Source organism: Athene noctua, chromosome 5, assembly GCF_965140245.1.
Source record: "Athene noctua chromosome 5, bAthNoc1.hap1.1, whole genome shotgun sequence".
NCBI classification, from domain to species: Eukaryota; Metazoa; Chordata; class Aves; order Strigiformes; family Strigidae; genus Athene; species Athene noctua.
The window spans coordinates 7,021,513-7,041,308 of NC_134041.1; the positions used below are offsets into that span (position 1 = coordinate 7,021,513).

General features: G+C 38.5%; 1 protein-coding gene across 5 annotated transcripts in view; it reads left to right on the top strand.

Moving 5' to 3' along the window:
* Positions 1 to 19,232, top strand: part of SLC1A7 (solute carrier family 1 member 7) — a 58,076-nt gene extending 38,844 nt beyond the window's left edge. For 2 of the 5 annotated variants that reach the window (XM_074906182.1, XM_074906177.1), the window contains 4 exons: positions 7,972 to 8,166; positions 11,312 to 11,446; positions 15,035 to 15,134; positions 17,225 to 17,636. In XM_074906182.1, the coding sequence (XP_074762283.1) occupies positions 7,972 to 8,166; positions 11,312 to 11,446; positions 15,035 to 15,134; positions 17,225 to 17,461 (667 nt within the window). In that variant the 3' untranslated portion in view covers positions 17,462 to 17,636. Of the gene's footprint in view, positions 1 to 7,971; positions 8,167 to 11,311; positions 11,447 to 15,034; positions 15,135 to 17,224 lie in introns of all 5 variants that reach the window. The other 3 variants (XM_074906180.1, XM_074906179.1, XM_074906181.1) reach the window with 3 other exon arrangements.
* The last annotated feature ends 564 nt before the right edge of the window (positions 19,233 to 19,796 follow it).

Sequence of the window (19,796 nt, forward strand, 5' to 3'; positions counted from 1 at the left end):
CTTCCCAAGTTCCTTGAGGAATAATTCACGTAATCTCTCCTACAATGGAGTGACCCACTTAGAAATAAAATACATTTGTAATTAGTGGGGTTACAGAAGGAGAAGGCAGGAATGACATAAAGATTAAAAGTTCTGGGAAAACAGTCAAACAAATATTGATTTAAATAACTTCTTTTAATAATCTAATAAGGGCTGTTATATAATCAGCACATATGGCTTTGCATAGGACATCATCACTGATAATGATGTGAGTTACAGAAATCTGGAACTCTTCTGCAAATTATCTAATTAAACAAATATGTGGAGAAGTAATAATGTAAATTCCCTGAACTCAGATAAACTGATGTCACTAATTTTTGCTATAATCTTCTGCAAAACTTACTTTTGTTACCAAACATTACTTTGTGATGCAGTAATTACCGTCAGTGCTAAAAGAGAAATAATATCTATTCTACTGAAGGGACAATGAAAAAGAGAAAACTTAAGTTGTACTACACCTGTGCCAGACTTTGGGAAAAGATCCTAAAACTTTTATCCCCGGTCCATTGGCCTGATTAGGCTCATGACAGTTCTAGCAATGTCTGACGGGTTAATTTGAGGCAGGAAGGTCAAATGCAGATGGCTGTTTCTCTCATGAGTATATGTACAGTCGTTAGGGTAGGAGTAAGCAGAGCAGAAAGAATGTAGAGGAATTAAAAGAAAGGAGATGAGGGAATGATTGTTTCAATACAGTTGGAAGGTACTGGCTTTCCACTATGTTTCATTTTCAAGGTGTTTTCATATACAACAGTTTGCTCCAAAATAACCTATATTGTGAAATACAAAATCAAGAAAACAATATGCGCTGGATGGTGTTTTAAACTCTAATTAGGCTTAAATACTAAGGCAATCTTTTTATTAGAATTTTAAAAGTTTGTAACTTGAGATGTCATCACATCCGAATTCAAGTAAGATGCTAATTTTGCACTCAAAGATGTTAGTGTTGGAAAAGGCTCATCAGGTTCACATTTGACACACTTGACTATCTGCCCTGCTCCTCTAAGAATTCTGCTTCTGAAGAACTCTTTTGCTGACAGTCATGTTTTTTAATCTGTGCTGTTCCATTCATTCTCTTTTTCTAGAAAAAGAGAATTTTTCTTAAAAATCTAATCTGAATTTTTCTCTTTTTAGGAAAAAAAGAGAAGATTTTGTTCCTCATTTTACCTTTAGCATGTATGGAAGAGTTTGTCCTTTTCTGTTAATAAGCAACAAAAATAACAACCTTTTCATCAGTATAGATCCCTTTATCAAGGGAAGTTTAATCAAGACTTAAAAGATCAGCACATATTCCACCATTTTAAAAAACAGATTACTTTTCCTGATTTTCCTTATTTTGCACCAGGATTGCATTTGGATTTTATAACCAATTTACTAGTCCTTTACTGGTCTGGAAACTTTCAGGGCTTGTGCTTTTTTAAACAGTGATCTGCAATTCCTATCAAGGCAGTTCATTGTTTCTTCATTGGATCTCATCTCCTTACTCTGTCTCTAGAGAGTAAGAGAGTAAGAGAGCTCTGAGAGTATCAAGCCACTTTACAATCATGAAGTACCTTCTTTGCAGTTCATAATATATTCAGGTCCAGGTTGCTTGTGGTATATTTCAAGGTTAGAAATGTTCCAATGACAGTTTCATCAATCATAGTAACAAAACAAGTCAAGCATGATCTGTAGCCACAAAAAACCACAACCAGATCTACAAAGGGATGTGTGGGTTTGACTCCCTGTTCTACACATAAGTGCCTAAGTTATATTACTACTTGGAGAAAGCCCAACATTGGTTGATTTCAGAATTTTTAGATCAGTTATTTTTTTCTCTCAATTACTTGTAGAAGCATAAGGAAAGAATATGCACGCTGTCCAGCAAATGTGAGCTAGCTCTTTTAAAAGAGTATATCACAGTGATTGTCATTGCAAAGCTTAACTTTTCAGGCAACTTTCAACCATGTAGGATGCCTATGGATCATCCTGCAACTCAGCTCCTCACTGGGAGAGTTGGGCTCCTAGGAAAGAGCCCCAAAGACAGAGTGATAAGTAGAGCTAAGCAAGCATCAGGCATAGCTATAAAGCAAAAATCTCACCTTATAGGACTGATGAGAGAGACAACTCTCTCTCTGTGGACTCTCTTCAATGTAATCAATCCTTACTTAAGGTCTTCTCCAGCCCCATTCCCTTAAACCCAAGCTGCTAGATGAGTGCCCACTGACAGTGGGGAATTTGTATTTCCCTTAAACCTCTGCTGACTTTGACTCTCCTGGGCTTCAACTCCTAGAAGAGAGTCCCTCCCCTGGGAATATCTAGTACTTTGAGGTAGCCCTCTCTCCCCTTCCTCTATGCAAGGAATAATTACATACTTGCAGGCCCAGAGGAGGTGTAGTTTGGGAACAGAGCTCTGGCACCAGCTGGCAGGTCAGCCTGTCAGGAATCAGGACCACAGCTACTAGACTTAGTATCTTCACTGTCAGAAGCTAATGTACCACCAAAGTTAAGGTGAGTCCTGAGGAGAGGCTCTGACCATACAGATTTAGGACCTGGACATGTTTGATGGATTTAGCTCTGTTTGTCCCTTCTTAACAGTGTGTATATTTTGCAAATCCAACACAGGCCCAACATGGTTTTAAATGTTTTTCTGCTCAAATAGTAGTGCCTTGTCTAGAGATAGCTGAACTTTTCACCTTCGTTACTGAAAGGAATGGATACTGCACATAACTGAGCTGTTGCCAAAAGAACATGCACAAATAATTGGGGCTGGACAGGAATGCTGCTTCTCCTGACAGTCACCACATCTGTATTTGGTTAAATAATACTTGCCACAGGGGCATTATATAACACTCATAATGTGGGTATTGGATTCTCAGATCATCTTAAAGGAGAACAAAGAGTTGATTTTAAGCGTACTGATGTGTTTCTTGCAGATGTTTCTGTGTCAGTTCATGTCTACATCTAAAGATAGAAAGAAAACCACAGATCAGTGTCCTGATACTCATTCCAGCTAGTCTGCACCTGTGGAAAGCTTTCCTTTTAAGCTAAAAGTCAAACTGCAGGAATCAAAAACAATACCACGTACAAAACCCAAGAATGTAACACAAGGGGACCTGAAAGCCACTTAACAGCCATTTCATGGCAATGATTTTATCAAATCTAAACATTATTTCAATCCATTTCCCTTTAGCAAAAGGTTCCGCACCCCATTCTCAACACCTTATATGCCTCCAGAAATCCCAATCACAGTAATATTTCAGCTGGAGAGGCAGGGATAAAGACAGAGATCTCTTATTGCTTTGGTACATCATATAGGACACAGCGAATTTGATCCCTATGACTAGCACAAAGTCCCTGCACCAGTCACCTGACCAGCCAGACCCTGAAGCCAAACCCTTGGTCCCAGTATGGGCTGGCTTTGGCAACAGGTGTCTGTAGCAGTGTATGCAGCTCCTCTTTACTACATCAGTATGTACAGCACGTGCTGTCATTGCCCACCTTCCCTCCTCTGGTGTGCAGGCTGCAAAGCTGCAGATTTCTGACTTGGTGCTTTCTTCCTCCCATACCACCCCTGATCTTGTCACCTCTTCCTGTACTGAAAAAGCAGTATTTGGCCTACAGGCAAAATTCCTCGATTTTAGCTTTCCTCATTCCAGTGGCAAGAAGCAATTTCATTTTTCTAGGTCATCTTTCCATATCATTAGTGAATTAAAGCAGCATCTTCTCAGTGGTACATCCCATCAAAAGAAGCAATTTTCATCTTCTCTGAAGACAAATAATAAAACATGAGTTTTTCAAGGGTTTTACTGCTTATGAAACACTAAGAACTTGGCTATTGCACAGTGTAAATTTAAAACAGATTTAGCAAAAGGGAGATGAGATCAGTTTGTTGATTTTTTTGAGCAAATATCAAAATGCATTTGAATGATAAGATAAACAGAGCAGGCTGAACAGCTGTTCTTCCATGGTGACTAGCTGTCTTTATGGCTTGCACTACTAAAAGCTTGACCTGATCTAGCATTAGCTTATGCTCAGTCTCTGCAGCTGCAGCATTTTATCCCAAAATTGAGATAAGACTTTAAAAATGTATTTTTAATTGTTAAGAGTTAGTGCTGGGAGAAGATACGTCTCAGCTGAAAGCTTTAGGACAGTTTTTAAAAGACTTAACAGATTAAGATCACTGCTTTAGAGTATTTTTTCCTCCTAATAAATGTTATGTGTCAGGATTTCATGTTACCACTCCACTGTTTAACACTAGATAAAGCAGCTTTCAAGAAAACAAACTTCACCTAATTTAAGTGGAAAGACAAATGATTTATTTGAGAATTTTTTCTTCAGCCATTGCAATTATATATTAATATAGAGCAAAAATGACAGTAGAAGTTTTCTTTTTCATTGTCACCTGTAAGTTACGAGCAGCCAAAGCCTTAAATAAGGCAAATATTTTCTGATATGTGCTAGATGATTTATGAGTAAAAATGAACCATCACTGAACAAGACAATCTCTCCTAGGATACTCCACATAACTTTTGTCACCTGTATAATAGGAAGAGTTCATTCTGATTGAAACAGGCGCCGAAAAGGTAATCAGGGATGTAAAGTAGCAATCTCGTAAGAGAAGACTTTAAAAAGTCTGATTGGGTCAATCCAGGCTGAGAGGGGACAAAACCAATTTCTAACAGTAAGTGTAACAGCTGGACTGATTTGTGCATGGAGAAATGCATAAAGCACATAAAATCAATTTAGTGTAAATTGAAAAGAGTACCTCTAGATCATAAATCAAATTTCTCATCTGATCAGTGAATTATGGAAAGACTTTCAGTAGGAATAGTTAGGACAGTCTACTAGCTCTAAGAAGCAGTGTCACAAAGTTGAGTGAGACTGTATGTAGTAGTTGCCTGTGCTAGGAAGATACAGAATCTTTGACATGGAAATTTGCTTCCTTTCAGTATCTTGCACAATGTTTTTCATAATTACTGCATTCTACTCATTACATTCTGCCCGTTTTCTTTTTTATTATAATATTTAATAAACAACAAAACCAACATCTATTTATGTGCCCTAGAATTTTTACTTCTAACAGCACAAAATTAAAATTAAAAAACCCACCTGACTGTGAGATAATGTACAAGTTTAAAAGTTGAATTCTTGCAAAAAAAGTGCCATACATTCTGTTTAAAACACTGGAAAGAGATCTAGTATTTGCTGGTTGTGCCACTGGTGTTATGGGATTGTTTTTCACAATCTTTGTCACATCTCGACCAAATCGGAAGATTGTCAGTCAGTTAAAATTTGCATGTGTCATAGCTCAGCTCTCTGCTCTTGGAAGAGGAAGTCATTTACGTTTCAAATTCTGGTACGTCAAAGTGTGGGCAAGTTAGAAAGGACTTGTAATTACGTTTTTCTCCTCTTTTTTTTCACAAAAAAATACATAGGGTTTTGTTACAGAGAAGTCAAATGGATGAGTAAAGACTGTGTTCAAAAACAAGTAGTCCTCCACAACTGAAGTAGCTCTAGGGAAGGGAGACAATGAATAATAAGTTTAGTAATTGCTTCCTGGCCATGCCTATAGTTAAGAACATCTAGAAGTGCTACTGTGACAGTCTGCTCCTAGTTGCAGCTAAACCAGAAGTCTCAGTTCTACACTATCAGTGGGCCCCAGGCTCACCCTTTTATTTTGTGAACATTTTATGGTAAACAAGACATTGAGAATTTCAGTCATTCACAAATGAATGTGTGAAAAATGATAGACATGCCCAAGAGAGAAATTACATCTAATATGTAGTTTGGGGGGTGACGCTCTGCTGTGTTTGTTTTTTGAAGTAAATATTGATTAAATATTAGGACTGCTGAAATGAAAAAGTTTAATATACCCCTGTTACCAGAGGTAATCAGTTTTCTATTGTTTTCTTGCCCTTTCAGTTTATTTGCATATTTAAAGAGAATTATTTTTGTCCAGATTTTCATGGAAGTGACTGCCAGTCTGTAATAAATCATTCACCAGTTAAACTTTATAAGGTTATAGAAAACAGAGATATGGTAATGAAAGCATAGACTGTTTTCTGTTGTGTTTCTATTGCAGGAAGCTACTTTTCCTTTCCAAACACCGTTACTTTCCTCAAACAACAGCTTGCACAAATACAAAATGACAACTCCTACTCATGGAAACATTTTGCTAATGCATTCCTGCAAACTCCGGGTTATGTTTTCAGAGTTGTCAGAATCTCTCTGTGCTTTTGTAGGTCATTTGTAATGACGGAGAAAGAATTTGTAGATCAAATGTATTGTCTTCAATTAAGAACAGATAATGGTCATTATAAGATTTAGATATGAGACCTACATTGCTGATGTGAGGCTCACAACACACAGCAACTACGAGACCTGAACTGCCCAAACTAGTGGAAAGATGTCCTGTATTTCATGACTAGGGGCATATAGATCACATGAGAATAGAACATTAAAGGCCTCAGTATCATGATACCAATATTTCTCCAGTAACTACTTACCTTTTTAAAGAGGTAACTTTGGAATAATTTTGAGGGAGTTTGCTATTTTACATCTATTTAAATAGTCTCAGATACTGAGCAGTCTATTAAAATGAGTATCATAACAAGGAAAATATTTTGCCATTTGTATATTTTCTTCAGTGGTATTACTTATTTTCCATACAAACTGACATACTATAAAAAATACCACCTCACTCACTTGAATGAAGTTTCATTACTCATGATATATTAGAGAATGTGACACCACAGTAAAATGCAGAATGTTACAAGGCTGATAAAATATAAACATGTTTTGGTGTGTTACTATTTAAAGATGCATGCATCTTATTGAAAATGAACAAGTTTATGATGAGATAATATTTAATTAATTGCCTCAGTTAGTGAAAACAAAAATAATTTTTTAGAGAGTATGAAATGGAGGGTTGAAGTTGGAAAGGGGTCAAACTCATTTTAAAATTAATACTTGTCAAATAGTCTTAGACTATTCCACTTCATTCCATACCATTCTACATACATACATATTTATGTCTTTTTTACATATGCATACATTATTGTATGACCTGCAATTATGTGATTGTTATATGATCACACAGAGACATGGGCAGATCTGTCCCAGAGGAGAAATGGGCTTGTATATTCCTGAATACAAGAGCTTGGTCTGTAGCTTTTATTTTCAGGCATGCTGTTGATAAGATCTTTGCCTAACCCCTTGCGGAAATGCATTATGAATTCTGTGATGAATTAATGCATTCTGTGGCAAAAGAAGGAGTAGTTTCTTGGTCAGTGCTGTTGCCTACTGGGATGTTTTAGAGTTTAACCTAAGCAGCATTCCAACCTCTTGTAAGCTGTCACTGCCACTGTAATTCATGGCCTAAACTGCTCATCTAATTACCGTCAATATGCAATAAGAACTGGAACAATCCCTAAGGGCGTTTATATAGCATTTTCTTACAATGAGTGAAGAGCCTTTCTTGCTTTATACCTTTCCTTGGTTTATGGTTACTCTTGCTGTTTAAAAATGGCTTTCGATTTCAGAAGGCTTGAACGTAAACCTTTTTAGAAACCATGAGTGTACAACAGTTCTCAGAGATTTTACTAATATCCTGCACAGGGTGTTTCCCCTGTCTTGCATTTCAGTGTACAATACTGCCTTTGCAGAATTTCTGTCCCTTTTCTCCAGAAAGAGGGAAAGAGAGAACAACACTTCTGGTTTTGGGGAAGCAAAATTGGCACTAACGCTAGCATTTATACATATAATTGTCTTTATCCTCCCTCGAGCAAAGGAGTGAGTTACACGGCAAGTGAGTATACATGCAGACCAAGGAAGGAGATACAGTGCTCAGATGGTTAGTGTAAAATTTACCCTGCCTTGAGAAGGTTTGCTACTATTTGTTCTATTCCCCAGAAATAAATATAATTCAGTATGTGCTTCTCTGCTGTTTTGCAGCTCAGCCACACTACCTATCACTTTCAAGTGTTTGCTGGAGAATAACCATGTGGACAGAAGGATCGCGAGGTTTGTGCTGCCTGTGGGAGCCACCATCAACATGGATGGGACGGCGCTCTACGAGGCAGTGGCTGCCATCTTTATTGCTCAAGTAAACAACTATGAGCTGGACTTTGGGCAGATTATTACTATAAGGTATAAACCTCAAATTCCACATGCTGCAATTTGCTTGTCTTGTTGAGTCTGACACCATTACGATTCTTGTATGTAGCAATGTTCAGAACAAAACTCATCTTTGCTATTATCAAAGGATGCACTCCTCGTAGGATGGTTATTTTTAAGTAATGCAGAGATCAGGGACTATGCAAAGAGAAATTGTACTGTTCAGTAGAAGCATGTAGACACTGGGAAACATGTTTCTATTTGAGTGTAACTGTCATTTTTAATTTTAGGCAATCCACTGATCATCTAGGATTGGAACATTTTATTATTGGTGTTTAAAACACTATTTCAAACATCATAATTGTTTTCAACTTTGTCTGGTTTGCATCCTTACATGAGAGTAAAAGGTTGAAAAATGCAAAACTAGAAGTCCTGTATCAGATAACAGGGAATAGCATGTGTTAGGAAGCTCTGTCAAGCCTCGGAGGAGCAGGGGAACAGGGAAGGCAGACAGATGCTACTATCAGGGCAGGTTTTCATGAGGATGTCATATCACTCACATATCATTTTTTAAATGTCTGCTCTGCTGCTTGTTAAAGCAGGAAACTTCATAAACAACCATGCTCTCAGTGGGTAGAGAGTGCTATAGTTGCATACTCTGTCCTTGAAAGGTCTGTAATGGATCCAAAAGGCTAGAAGATCCAGCTAAACAATTACTGCCAGAATAACTCCAGTGGCTGCCAAAGAATGCCTCAGGGACTGAAACCTGCAAGCTTACAGCAGGGAACAAATGATTAGAAAAACATTCCTCATAGTCAGAAACTTGTGCAACATATTTGAGATCTGCTTACCTACCCACCCAGTGACCTCATTACTGCCCCATTTACACTGCTGGACCTTGCCCATCTTCTGCTGGACTTGAAAACCCTCATGACAAGAAGAGGAGAGTTCTGAAACTAACCCTAGATGACAGCTGAGGTTTGTTAATGGGCTTCAGGCAAGATCTGGTTGGACTAGTAGCAGAAGAAATAAATTGTGCCCATATGAGCTCGTGCTTCAGGCTTGCTCTCTGAAAATTATTGGAATGACCCTGTGCTAAAATTCAGTCTTCGGTGATTTTGAATTTGGAGATGTATTTAGCATGTGGTTCCAAATTATGGCCCAGATCATGGGCAGACATTACACACACCTTCAAGTGGAGAATGGTGATTTGAAGAATGAAGGAGAAAGAGGGTGATAGTAAATGGAAAGAAGGTAAGTTCTAGTTTTCTCTTAGCAGAACCCTATTTCATCTTTATTTTCACTCCCCATACTAAGTGCTAGTACATAAGGACCAGGCAGAAGACAGCAGAAGGGAAATACAAATGAAGACTGGAAAAATCCAATAAAGGAAAATAAATAAAAAGACTTACAAAAGAAGAGGATAAATAGGAAATCACGGTGGATTCAGTACCTTGAATATCTGAAGCCAAATTCTAACGTTAGTCTATGGGCCAAACCTGCCCCAAATCTTGATACTTTAGCACCTGGAGATTTAAAATTCAAATATTCCTGAGTGCCAGGATATTTTTGCCAGAGGGGAAAAAAAATGTTAGAAAAATGATCAGTCTACTTTGCTCATAGTTTGTAAAATCCAGGTTGACAGTTTATATCAATGTGATTATACAAACCTAGATGTAACAGAGAAAGAGTAAAGATCCTATTCTCATTAGTTGAACATATTATAGAAAGAGACATCTACATTAAGGTCAAAATTGAATGGAATAACAAATAAGCTTGGCTGTACAATCTTAGTTAAACATTCCTGGTTTTGCTCCCGGTTAAGTCATGAGACTTTGTGGCCTGAACTGACTTAGAAGGCAGAAGCAGTCCTAATCAGCTAGCCAGTTTATAGCACTAACTGGAGAACCTTTTTATGTTCATTACATTTATCTCTTATTCAATTACTGAGCTTCTGTCTCTTCCTTTCTATCTATACTCTGCATAACACAATGCTATTAGGATGCTATACAAGCTAACTTTTTCAAAATGTAGTTTTAAGTCTTTCTCATTCCTCATCACACCCACAAGCAAATGTATTTTTTTTATTGCAGGAAAGGGATCTAGTTATAAATACTGATGCTGCTCTATTGGTACGCTGTACAGCTGTGAGCAAGATACAGGATATCTCTGTGTCTCAGTTTTCATATGGGTGAACACTGTTAACCTCATTTTCCATCATAGGAGGTTGATGAGACTTAACTGCTTGCCAAAATCTCTGAAATTCTGGATTGATGAATGCAGTGGATTATCTGTATATGCTTTATGTCTTCCTTTTACAATTGTCAACTTTTGGGTTTTGTCTTTCTGCTGGATGGCCTAGCTCTTGGAAGTGGCCAGATGGGCGGAAATGAATATATCCAGTCACTTTTGGTCCTGGAGAAAGGAATGAAATCCCTTCCCTAAAAATAGCATTATGAAAAAAAATGTTAAGCCTGCCAGGTCCACTCTTGCCCTGGTCTCCCATTCATTTCTGCTTGCCTGGCTGAAAAAATGGTGTGAAGGTCAAGTAAAAATACTTTCCAGAAAATGAAGAGGTACAGTCACATTCACGCTTGCTTCATATTTAGATCCAAGTATGCAAAGCCATGTGCTATGCAAGAACTTCACCCTTGGCCCAGCCTCTTTACCCTTGGCCTAGCCTCTTTGTGATGGATTGACATTAAAGACCCTAGCTGCAGCCAGCCGCGGATTTGCCTGGCACAGGAACTGCCGATGACGACTCAGAGATGTCTGCTGGGAGCTCTGCTGCCAAGGGTGAAGCAGCGATGAGGAGTGCTGGCAGATTCATGGCACACAGTGCTGTGTGGTGCCATGACCCATGAGAAGCTGACATAACTCAGAGGAGCCCACAGCCTGGCTGCCCCCCTTTCTCTGCACTTGTGATATTAAGAGATAACAGAACTGTCCCACCAGTGCCAAAGCTGCAAAGGTAAAGGGGGAGAATTTAGCACTGAGCAGACAGTTTGGCCTGTTCTTGCTCTCTGACCTGGCTTCTGTCCACAAAACACTGGCACTTCTTGCAGTGGCTTGTGTAAGAAGGATTATGGTTTAGGAAAGCTCCTCTAGAAACACGGTGTGGTTTGTTGCAGAGCAACCCATTACTGGTAAAGCTTCTTCCTTTCTTTCTTTGTTAAAGTATCACAGCAACAGCTGCCAGCATAGGTGCTGCAGGTATCCCACAAGCCGGCCTGGTGACAATGGTCATTGTTCTGACCTCAGTTGGGCTCCCAACAGACGACATCACGTTGATTATTGCCGTCGACTGGGCACTGTAAGTAACATTAAGCTTTTGAGGTTTCCAGTGTGGCAACATTGCTAAAAAGGCAAATGGTCTCCAGGGGTACAGGAATACAGATATACATAAAAATGCATAGGAAGTAATTATGTTGCTTGAAATGGTGGTAATGTGGCCTCAGATTAAATACTCTGCTAAAGTGGACTTTATATTGAAAAAAAGACACAAACAAATGAGAGAGTCTAGATGAGACAGGGACAGTAAGACCTACATGAAAACTGCTGAAGAAGCAGAGTTCATTTAGTCTAAAACCAGAGCAGGCTGAAAGAGGTCACCACAGCAGTTTCTGATATAGATAAGATTGTCCTGAAGAGGACAGTGATCAATTGTACTTTACATTCACAAGGAGGGAGGATGAAGAAGTAGATCAAAATAACTACCTTGTCAGTTCATGGGAAAACTTAAGAATGATTTTTATCTAGAAGGATAGTCAAGCAATGGAAGTGGCTCCCTGTTTTGCAAGTGCAGCCATTCTGTAGAGAGGTTACTCTGCTGCATCCCTAATCACTGAGGATTTAGCAGCAGATGCAGAGGAAGAGTAGCTTTAAAAATTTATAAGGATTGGTTTATTTGAACTCTTAACTTCTATGTAATGTCCATAAATCAATCAAACAATTTTGAAAAGTCTAGGAAAATTAATTGTAAAATACCGGTCCCTAGCTCATCAGTATTCCAATTAACTATATAACTAGTGTGCGCATTCACAAGGAAACAGTCAAAATTATTTTTTATTTAATCTATATAAAATATAACTCCATTAATACAGTGGAGTTTAATTACATCAAGATTCTGGGTAAAAATGTGTTACAAGTCCATTCTGTTATGTATCCTATTTTATTCAAGTTTAAGCCTCTGTTTTCTTGTACAAAAAAATTGTGAGAATAAATGATTTGCTTTCCTGTTTAGTGTAATAGAATACTATTATTATTAATAGGAGTCATGAATGTTGTGTTGTATGCATATTTTAAGACATATTTTATTTTAGGAACATTCTTCAGTGAAGGATATGTGCTGTGGGCACCTAAACTTAGGAATGGCAGTTCAGATTTTAATCAAGCAGTCTTTCTAATGCTAGTCAATGAAGCTCAATAGTTAATGAAGCACAACAAAATCAAAGTATTTTAAGCTGTATTACAAAAGCCTTTTCCCTCTATATTGCTCAGTTTTCACCCAGTTCTTGCAACATCAACTTTTCATGTTTTTCCAGGAAGTCTTCCAGCGTATATGGGAATTATGCTTCTTTTTGTGTTACAAAACTTCTCAAAACAACAGACAAAAAACTTTTTCAGGCTATAGTTCCAGATGGTATTTAAAAGTGAGCAAGGAACAGACCCAATTTTCTGTCTTTTGCAGATGACCTTTCATACAAAAATGTATATTTCTATATTTCGGCACTTGGTGGTTTCAAGAGCCTGCAAAGTGTCAACATGGTTGACATGATGAATATTTTCAGTATTAGTTTTGGAAGTACTGGAGTATGAAGAATTCTTAAAGAAGGCTGGTTAGATGATCTCACGAGACTGAAATACCCATTACAATGCACTGCAGGTATTATAACTCGTTTAGGTAGCCATAACATGTATGTGAACGTCATACCTTTAGCTAGTGCCTAGAGACATAAAGAAAATCAAAACACCTCAGCTAATTTATTAAACACAAGGTAAAAGCTTTTCATCTTTAACAATATCTAAAGCCAAAACACCACCGCAACACACGCCTCACATGTTTGCACTGAAGCCAATGCCACTAGGAGCAGGTTGGCCTCTTAGTGCAGAAATGTCAGTGGTGTGCGGTGGGGTTCTACTCACGGGTAGCACAGACTACTCTGTACACACAGAAACATGGAATAGAACTGGTCAAGCAACGTGCTAGGCAATCCATTTTCTTAAGAGTTTTACCATGGTGCACTGTTTCCTCAGAAAAATCCCATATTCAGAAGAGTTGCTAATCAGAGCTCAAAAGGGAGTGCAAACTCTTGAGCTATATTCATACAGCTTCTTTTCTAACACAGCTGACTCTTTGCACAATCCAAAATTAACAACTCAGAATATGCTTCCAAGAACAAAAATTTAATGATCAACCAAGGAAAAAAAAAGTCTACGTGTAACAGGAACAGCTATCAATATGTGCTGTAACAGTATTTTGTCCTGATTAACATATTCTTGTGGGAATTTTCCTCAAGGCAAAACCCAAATCGGTATCGCAGGAATTAGAAAAATGGATTCAGCAAACAAGTGTAGGACTGGGTCCTGGAGTCAACAACCACATCCAGGTGTAGGCTGTAGAATACTATTGCTGAAGTTACTTGCAATTGCATGTACAATTTGGGTAACTACACACACAAATACCCTTTCATGTAGGAACTTTCATGCTAATTAGGCAAGCAACCGCATAAACATTTGCATACATAGAGTACATGCCTAAAATATCTGAAAAAAAATCAGCATACAGTTTCAATTCTTTTCTATACTAAGACACAGGATCAGAAATCTGGGCAGTGTTGATATTGGACTGTCACTGACTTTATTAAGCCAAACATCTGGAGATTTCTGAACCTCCATTTTATAACCTACATTTATAAATCAAGTTACTAATATGACACAGTTTTCAGATATGTATGTTTTTCTTGGAAAAGACATAATATATTTCAGGCTTAAAAGCTGTATTGTCTATTTGAAATCTCATCAATTTTAACTAATAGATTCCAAGCTGTTTCAAGTATAATACTGGTCTATGACAACTACCTACTTTTGTGTATTTACAGTCTATATTTTAATAGATTTATTTATTCAGACAGTGGGTAGAAGGTGTAAACAGGGAAGAAATGATCCCATAAATGAATAAATGAAAAACCGTGAAACAGTATATATACAAAGTATTGTCAAGCATACAAATTTAAATTTGAAAATATAACTGAAAATGAATCTTTAAGAGCCACTGGTAGCCATAGCAACCATAGCTTTTTCAGAAATGAATATGATTTAAACATGGTCAGTGCCTGCTTGGTTTGTGATTGTAGTTATTTAGCAATCTTCAGAATAATTTTGATTGTATTCTGCACATTCTATCAATACAATAATCTTCTTAACTAGCACTTTGGTTGCTGAGATTGGGACCTTGATAACTAATATAAGGCACTGGTTTTACTGGCTGCCCTCTACTTGAATTGAATTAAGACATTTGCAGCACCTGCCTCCAAATCAGGCCATAATACTGGACCTTAACATAAAAACTCAGACATAAATGTAGTCTTGATCTGCTGTGTTAAATGTTTTTAGTGCTGAATCAGCTTGCATGTATAGAAGGTATAGCTGCTCTACTTAGCTCAGTTACAAATTAAAGTACGTGGCAGCACAGCGCACTGAGCTCAGAAAAGGCTGGAAAACCCAACTGAGCAGCTCAATAACTAGTGGCCGCCCTGTGCCAAACTCCTTACTACCATATCTAAACTTGTTAGCTCATAAAAACAGCAAAACAGGCCTTCAGCTATAATTACTGCAGTGATAAAGGCAAAGGAATGTACCCAAAGAGCCAACAACTTACCATTACTATTTCATTTTCCAGAGACAGGTTTAGAACAATGATCAATGTTCTGGGAGACGCGCTGGCTGCTGGGATCATGGCCCACATCTGCCGGAAGGAGTTTATCAAGGACGGTGATGAGGTAACAACACCATGAGCCAGGGTGTACCAGCGTGTGCCGTATTACAGCAAAGAACCTGCGAGCTCTCGGCCTCCCACATTGTGTTTCATCTAGTTTTATCAAAGGTGTTTCGGAGAGAGGACAGAATTGGGCAATGTGCTGTTTAGCCAGATGGGGTAGAGGGGTCTTTTTCCATGAGGTCATGCAAAAAGCCACTCAAGTCTAAAGCTTGCCAGCCAGCTGTGTCTGGCACGCTGGGGCTGGGAGCAGGGGAAGCAGCTGTACTGTCCTGCAAATGCATGAGATACTGGAACTGCAAGTCCCACACTCAGTACCTAAGTCCTGACTGACCAGTAAGTCGCCCTTCTTCTAAAAATGTGACCAGCAACAGAGCAGGGTGACAAATGACCTTGAGTATCTGTGTGTAGGGGAAAGTAAAGGTATATATGAGTGTGTATATGCATAATCAATAAGCTCACAACAAAAGCAACTACCCTCTGTGTTAGCATCACCTGAAGCCACCATTGCAACAATTTCCTCTCTGGACTAGCACAAGCACATTGCTCTATTCTAGACTTCATTCTTAGGCATTTCATGACTCCTACATTTAACGCGAGTCCCTCCTTAAATCTTTGTTTTTCCTTCTCTATACCTCATTCCATACACCACACATACCTCTGTATTCTGCCCCTGCCTCCCTCCACTCCTATGCTTTTTTTCCTTCCTCCTTGGCATGCATCATTCACTCTTTCCTTATATCAGAACTCCTTCTCATGCTCTTCCTTCAGATCCTTGACAAAGGAGATTCCTAATTCCATGAGCCCATCATGATTGGAGGTGCTAATCTCCAACCATTTCTGCTCATGGCAGACTCTCACTACCTTTCTTCCACAAAGACAGATTAGTTTATGCAGAAAAGTTTCTTCATCAGGGCTGATTTTCACAAGGCATATTTCATTTCTGTGCATCATTTGTAGTATTCTACAAAGAACAGCAGTATTAATAGCAAAGGTTATTTCTATTATTATTTCTCCCATTTTACAGTCAGTCTTTCCAGTAAATCCCATTCTCACGCCTGCCTGCAACATGCATTTACAATTCCTGCTCTTTCAAGTTTTATATAGAAAGACAGGCCTTATCCTCTGAGGTACTTAGCACCTGCAGTAATTACTGATGACAGAATTAGGCCTGAATATATGGGCTACACATATAGCTAGCTACTAAAAAAATAAACATACAACCTAAAGCTAAAGTATGCCATCCATTATAAAGCCAGAAGTGTAGACTGAGTTCCTGCTTAACACAGGCCTCCTGACATTTCACTGCTGTATTTAGAACTCAGTCAGAACTCAAGATGAGATGTTTCAAGAATATAAAATCCCTCCTAAGGGATGAGATTTTTCTTTGCATCATGCTCTGTAATTGTATTAAAATATACCATTAGTCTGCCATACATTTTGGCTGCATGATTTGTGGAGTTAGTAATGTATACCCAAAGGCCAGATTTTCTCAGCTGCAAGCCCACTTATTTTCTCTGCCAGTATTTACATCATTTTCCCCATCAGAACTTCTGGTTTGATTTAAAGGACACTTCAATATTGAACATAAATCAGTCAATAAAATCCTCTTTATTTCTTCTGAAAGAATGCAAACTGAAAAGAGAGGTGTTAGTTTATTGGGTAAGAAGAAAGGCAGAAGGTGACAACAAATGACATAGTGGTCTATGTAACTGCACTCAAAAGCAGGCACTGCCCAAAGCTCAGCATACTAGTCATTGAGAATTTGTATCTTTTAAATTCAGCCCTGAAATTCTAGTCTTTGTTTATCCTACTTATATTGCTTTACTGATGCAAGCAGTTATTACTGTGAATATAAGTTAAATTAGAGTTGTTACAGAATTTACATTTTTGCATACTTAGAGACACTTTCACTTTATCCAGATGGTGCAAAGATGCTTTAGTGTATGAGAAACAGGTCCTGGAAGTCTATGGGAGGCCCTAGATAATCCTGGTGAATGTAAAGCAGACCACAGGCTCTAAGAGTAAAAATTCCTTTCCTGTTGTATACAGCAAACAGTGGCAGTATTCCAGATCTTACTGCTTTTCACATAGGTGCCATTGATCTGTGAAACTAAGCCTATTAACATCCATCAGATTGTGGCTTACCAGAGAAATGGCTGTGTGAAGACCATGAATGACTCTCGTGGACCAGAAACAGTGAAAGGGTTTCAGCACCACATACCCGTACAAGTGGAGCAAGAAGAAAGTCCAGTGGAGAATCACACTAAGAAATCCAACAGTAAAGACCACTGCACTATTGAAATAAATGAACTAGAAACAAATGTGTAACTGCTACACTCGGTGGTATCTCATACCCCTGTGACCTGATACCCAATCTCTACCTCACAGCTGGAAGAGGGACTCTTTGCCTTGAACAGGAAAATGTGGGATTACTGCCACCCTGCTTGTACTGGAGCTAGGAGACCAGCTGTGAACGTCAGAAAAGGCACACAGCTTGCAAGAGACATGGGCTTCTTTAAGTGGAAGACTTTAATACTGAAAAATTGATTAACGGACAACTACTGGTTTATTCTGCACTCATTTGACTTCGATACAGCATTTGACACTGCTTTGGCTTTTTTTAAAAGGTGGTGTTTTTTTATTTAACCCTTTTTGGTTTTCTAACCAAAGCCTTTTTTTGGGAATCTCTGTAATTACGAACATTGTATTTATGGAGATTTTTTGCTATGTGAAAATGTTTCACCAAAACTGCTAAAGATACTAAATTTGTCTAATATTCACTAAATACAGAGTTTGTGCTTAGTTTTAGAACAGCAGTAAGAAAAATCACACGGATTTCCTGATCTTAAGGAGTTCCATATATTACTAAGTACCACTTCAAGCAGAGGTGAAGCAAAGTATGCATTTTTGCAAGAAAGCACATTAAGGTAATTCTGATGGACAGCCTTCAGAGACAGGCATTCAAGTGTGATATATAACACAAAGAATTCCTAGGTCACTGCAGAGCACACTTTGCCTTCCAAGTGCCAGATTTATGAACCTTTTTTTAACCTAACTCTTCAGTAGAGTCAGTACCATGTACATGCAGTGGCAGAGGCGATGTGAACCCTAATCCATAAACACTGGTGCTAATGTGTCCTCTCCTGTAATCTGTAGCCTGATCTACTGTAAATATGTATAAACCCAAAACTCAAGCTCGTGAACCATATGCTTCATCCTAAGGGCAGACTGAATACAAACTGGAACCTGATGATGCTGAGTAATATTGGGGTTTTGTGAGGAGTTTGCTGTGAAAACTGGCCCATTATTTCTCATAATTCAGTGGTTGATCTACATTGACAGTTACTCCCTTTCCACTATCTACTGAATCTTTCAGTTACAATAAAATCTGCTGAGTATGTTTCCAATGTTTGTGATAGAGAACATTTTTAATAAACCTGCCATTTAAAAACAGGCTGTCTGTGCACTTCTACTATTAGTGTCTTCTTATTTCTCTGCCAAAATGAAGAGTGAAAGTGAGGAGACCTTTTCAAAAGTTGGGATTCAATCCAGAGATTACATACTAGTTCATACCAATACACTTGACATATTATATTTAGCTACTTGTGGCATATCAGTTTCAGATAGCATGTGCCTGGTATTATAATATGCTCCTCTCATCTGCAGAGAAAAAATAAACCAGTCAAAAAGGACAATTTCTGCACTCACCAGGAGCAAAAGTGCTTCATGCATGTGGTTAATGGTTTTCCTGGGAATTGCATATTCATCTCTTCTCTGAGGGTTCCTGTTCAGACCATTTCTTTTGTCATGCACTAGATAGTTGCCTCAGAGGCTGTAGTACAGGTAGTTTAAATATCAAATGGTAAAGCCAGAAAGAATAAACACACATCTTATTTGCCTATAATTCTTCAGAAATTATGTATTACTTTGAAAATACATACAGCTAGTAACTATTTTCCTGATTTGATCCTAGAGTGGGAACAACAAACACAGAACACAACAGGGAAAACCTGAAATTATTCAGAACAATTTGCTCCTGAACAAGTCCTGTAATGGACCTGCTCTACAGAGTGCCATTAAAATGGGTGATTTGGAGAGCTGAGGCTGGTCTGTGCCTCTCTGAATGGGCAGAAGCACTAGCTGACAAACACAGCATCTGATACTTTCATCTCAGCAGCACTGGCACCTCCAGGAGGTCCCCTTCATCCTTCCCCAGCTGTCCATTCCTCCCTGCACTGCCTCCCCTCCTCTCCCAGCTGTACAGCCCCTATTATTTATGAGGTCAGACGAAGAATCAGATGAGAAGTATTTTTAATTCAAACCAGTTCACATATGTTTTTAGCACGGTCCTAACAGACAGTTGTGTCAACACAAGTAAAGGGGTGACACAGGGACAAGAACAAGCAGCCAGGGACAAAACATGTGGAGAGAGCAGGATCTCTGCACGCTGACTTTGCCAGCAAGAAAAACCTAACATAAAGTTTCAACTTCACACAGTCAATTACAGCTATGTGAAGTGATAGTAAAATCTTGCCAGTCATCTACCACTTTACAATCACTTTGCACAGATAAAAATGATGAAGAAAGAGGCCAAGTAGACCCAAGATCTGGAATGAGTAGTTCTGAACTAAGTGGTTTTGGATGAGTCTGCCCACACACCATG